This window comes from Apaloderma vittatum, unplaced genomic scaffold (assembly GCF_000703405.1).
Source record: "Apaloderma vittatum isolate BGI_N311 unplaced genomic scaffold, ASM70340v1 scaffold34241, whole genome shotgun sequence".
Taxonomy (NCBI): Eukaryota; Metazoa; Chordata; class Aves; order Trogoniformes; family Trogonidae; genus Apaloderma; species Apaloderma vittatum.
In genome coordinates, this window is record NW_009700305.1 from 1,724 (window position 1) to 4,206 (window position 2,483).

Sequence of the window (2,483 nt, forward strand, 5' to 3'; positions counted from 1 at the left end):
ATGCCACAGGAAAAACCCGCCACCATCTCTTACCAACCTGCTTCCACCATCAAACAGTACCACAGCAGCTACGTAGTGGACAACTCGTAGATCTGCTAAAAGCTAAGGTGCTATGAATTACGTGTGCACATTCCCACAAATGCACATTCTAACTGAGGTCCGGGGGCACAGAATATAGGTGAAGAAATGTTTTCTCTGCTTATCCAGCCTTTAATAAAGCGTGGGTCTGCCTGTGAGCCGGATCCAGCCACAGGCTGCATGAGCGGCCTGTTCCTTAGGGGACACCGGCAGCTCCAGTGGCCCATGCTCCCCAAAAGGCCTCTCAACTACTGTGTCGTGATGGCAAAAGGCAGGACTCGGCACATCTACTGTGATACACCCGTACAAGCAGCTGGGGAAGCAGCTGCGGAGGAGAGAGCTGTCCCAAAACAAGGATCCAGTCTATACGACTGACTAGGCTGGATCACCTTGGGATCAGTGAGGCAAGAATCCAATCAGGAAGGGCAAATAAGGCATTTGCGTAAAGACGTGTTAGTCTCAGAGTGAATACGACTTGAGTTTATAAATGCAAAGTTAAGAGGCAGAAAAACCCCCAAGCATTTACACATCATCTTTCCACCAAGATGATGTTTCAGGTCAGGTCCTCAGAAGGTGACGATGGAAACCCTCATGTCCACAAACACCCCACGCTCTGTGAGCTGCAGGCAAATCGAGGCTGAGCGTGGGAGAGTGCAATTCCATCAAAACCAAATCACTCAAGCAAACCCGGCGTTGATCTGCCACTTACAATCATTAAAGTTTGGATTACATTAATCCCTTGTGGAATTTACTTTCTAATACAAAGCACATTGATCTGTATGCATATTATCCAAAGAGATGACCTGATCTTAGGTCCCTGTGAGTGTTCTGAAGAGTCCGAATAAAACTTCTCTGAGTCCCCGGTGCAAGGCATCTAGAGCCATCAGTCTGCAATACATGTAACCACAAAGAGAATCGCACCATCAGGGACCTGGCGTGCTCCTCGGTGCTGTTCATTCTTTCGGATTCTACTTACCATCAGAGCGGGTTTTCCACAATTTAACTGAGTTTGTTTCAGAACTTAAAAGACAGACATTAGCTCTTGGTATGTTCTGTGGTGACCATCTCTGGTTAAACTCAGCCGTTTGCTATTTAAAGAGTCTGGAGCAAGTAATCATGTTATTCCAGAGTTCCGTTGCTCAATGTTTCACTTCTCTCCAGAGACAGCCTCTGGAGATCCTTCCTAATATCAGGACGATCTTCTAGCTCTTCATATAACGATCGAACAATGTCCAGTTTCCTGTAGTCCACCTCTTTGACCAGACTGCGAACAACCTGGAGACATCTCTCTTTCAGGGTGAACACTGAGGTTGAAAACAAACACACACACAGAGCGCCTCGTCACAACGACTCTCCCGATCTGCTGCCTCCAAGACAGACAGCACTTCTCTAAGCATGCAAATACAGAACAGAACAAGCAGCAGTGTGATTCCCAGCACACTAGGCTACCAGAAAGGAAAAGAACTTGTTCCCTGAGGCACCCGACAATACCCATCAGAGACTCTCTACCCCAGAGATCTGTCAGTAGCTCTGTGCAACACAGTACAGCCCTATCTAGAAACCCTCACAAGCTCTTCCTATTTTTGAGGCAGATTTCATTCTCTGAGTACTTAATTTCTGACTGGATCCTTACACTGAGCTCTAAAGACATCAAGTACAGAATCTACCCGCCTCCATGGTGCATGCAGCCCCATCCTGTTTACCTGGCAGCGTGATGTCTGCTGTACTCACGTTGGGAGCCGCTACAAACAGCTCCTGACGGTTGACGAGGAGTCCATCGTTCGTCCACGCATCCCGGAACAGCCACAGGTGACCTGGGAGAGAATGAGGTGGAAACTCAGTATTTACCACACTTTTTAACAAGTACCCATCACGAACTGATAAGGTGATGCCACTGGGGGATGTCACAGAATCCCAGAATGCTGGGGTTGGAAGGGGGCTCCCCGGTTCGAGAAGGATAGGGAATTGCCGGAGAGGGGACAGCGAAGGGCTACGAAGGTGACTGGGAGACGAGAATATATTGTAGAGGCATAGAATGGTTTGGGTTGGAAGGGACCTTAAAGATCGTCTAGTTCCAGCCCCCCTGCCACAGCTGGCATGTCTTCCCCTCACAGAATCCCAGAATGCTGGGGTTGGAAGGGACGTCTAGAGACCATCCAGTTCAACCCCCTGCCAGAGCAGGGTCACCCAGGGCAGCGCCACAGGAACACGTCCAGGTGGGATTGAAAGTCTCCACAGCAGGAGACTCCACACCCTCTGTGGGCAGCCTGGGCCAGGGCTCCGGCACCCGCACCATAAAAGAGGGTTCTCCTCATGTTCTAACTTAAACCCATTATTTCTTGTTCTATTGCTGGGCACCACTGAAAAGAGATTGTCTCCTTCCTCTTGACACCCACCCCTCAGAT

At 49.3% G+C, this 2,483-nt stretch overlaps 1 protein-coding gene across 1 annotated transcript; it reads right to left on the reverse strand.

The window, feature by feature from the left end:
• Nucleotides 1-1,197: 1,197 nt before the first annotated feature.
• Nucleotides 1,198-1,892, reverse strand: VHL (von Hippel-Lindau tumor suppressor, E3 ubiquitin protein ligase; the record flags this gene model as incomplete). The annotated part of the gene is made up of 2 exons (XM_009878708.1): nt 1,198-1,382; nt 1,782-1,892. Coding segments are annotated over 2 exons (296 nt in total), but the record flags the coding sequence as incomplete, so codon positions are not given.
• Nucleotides 1,893-2,483: the final 591 nt, after the last annotated feature.